At 57.3% G+C, this 995-nt stretch overlaps 1 protein-coding gene across 4 annotated transcripts in view; it reads left to right on the forward strand.

Annotated features, from left to right (window-relative positions):
* RPH3AL (rabphilin 3A-like (without C2 domains)) overlaps positions 1–995 on the forward strand; it is a 153,295-nt gene that overhangs the window by 80,341 nt on the left and 71,959 nt on the right. For 2 of the 4 annotated variants that reach the window (XM_011999598.1, XM_011999597.1), the window contains one exon: positions 784–870. The exons of the other annotated variants lie outside the window; for them this stretch is intronic. In XM_011999598.1, the coding sequence (XP_011854988.1) occupies positions 784–870 (87 nt within the window). The remainder of the gene's footprint in view (positions 1–783; positions 871–995) is intronic. 4 annotated transcript variants of the gene reach the window in all.

Consider the following 995-nt stretch of genomic DNA (forward strand, 5'->3'; position numbering starts at 1 on the left):
CAGTTCTCATGAAGCGCCTGGGCTTGGGGTCTTTGAGGGCCCAGCACGTCAGCGGACTGTAGATTCTAGATTCTGGCTATTTCTGTGTCCAGAGAACATGATAAAATGTCTCTAGAGTGCGACCTGAATCCGTGGTTGCCGTGTGGACCTGAGCAGACCCTCAGACTCTGCCAAGCACCGGGTTCCTCACCTATAACGCGGGTCCGACGTTGGCGTAACTGGGGCACGAGGGTCACTGAGCGGCGCTTGGTGTAAAGGAAGCGCTCACGTTCTTACGAGTGTTTCTCGCGATTGCGTCTTCCGACGTGTCAGGCCCGCAGGCGAGTTTTGGGTACGATTTTACGCGAATGTCTGTTTCTTTGGTGAAGCACATTGTTTCCTGCCCCATTTCCAGGTAGCACCACGACCTGCTGTGTGAAGCCCAGATCACCTGCTGTCGTGTTTGCCTGGACCCTCCCCGGTGCTGGGCGTCTCGGTTTTATCCAGTTCTTTGCTGTCAAACACGCTGCAGCTGTGAACGTCAGCAAGCTCAGTGTCCTCGCTGTGACTAACAGAACCGAACTCTGGGGGGAGTCGGTATCGTGGATGGGGCCATCCATTATGTCCAAAGCCAGCTAAGGATTTTTAGATGATCTGTGCCTTTGAGGTGATTGATTCCTTCTGTCCTGAAGCACGAGACACTCCTTGGCAGATGCCAAGTGTCCCTTCGTTACAGTTGTCCGAGTCGCTTGGTGGAGGAGGAAGCGGCTGCCGTCTTTACAACCCATGTCCTCTCTCTCGTAGAAAGTCTGCACCAAGTGTGGGATCGAGGCCTCCCCTGGCCAGAAGCGGCCCCTGTGGCTGTGTAAGATCTGCAGTGAGCAAAGAGAGGTAGGGCGTCCAGGCGGTGGTGGGGAGGGCGTCCAGGCGGGGCGGGGAGGGCGTCTGGGCGGGTGGATGTGCTCTCAGACGGGGATGGGTGGACCGTCAGGGTGGCGGTGGGGAAGGCTGGGTGG

The sequence above is a fragment of the Mandrillus leucophaeus genome, unplaced genomic scaffold, assembly GCF_000951045.1.
Source record: "Mandrillus leucophaeus isolate KB7577 unplaced genomic scaffold, Mleu.le_1.0 Scaffold6, whole genome shotgun sequence".
In the NCBI taxonomy this organism is placed as follows: domain Eukaryota; kingdom Metazoa; phylum Chordata; class Mammalia; order Primates; family Cercopithecidae; genus Mandrillus; species Mandrillus leucophaeus.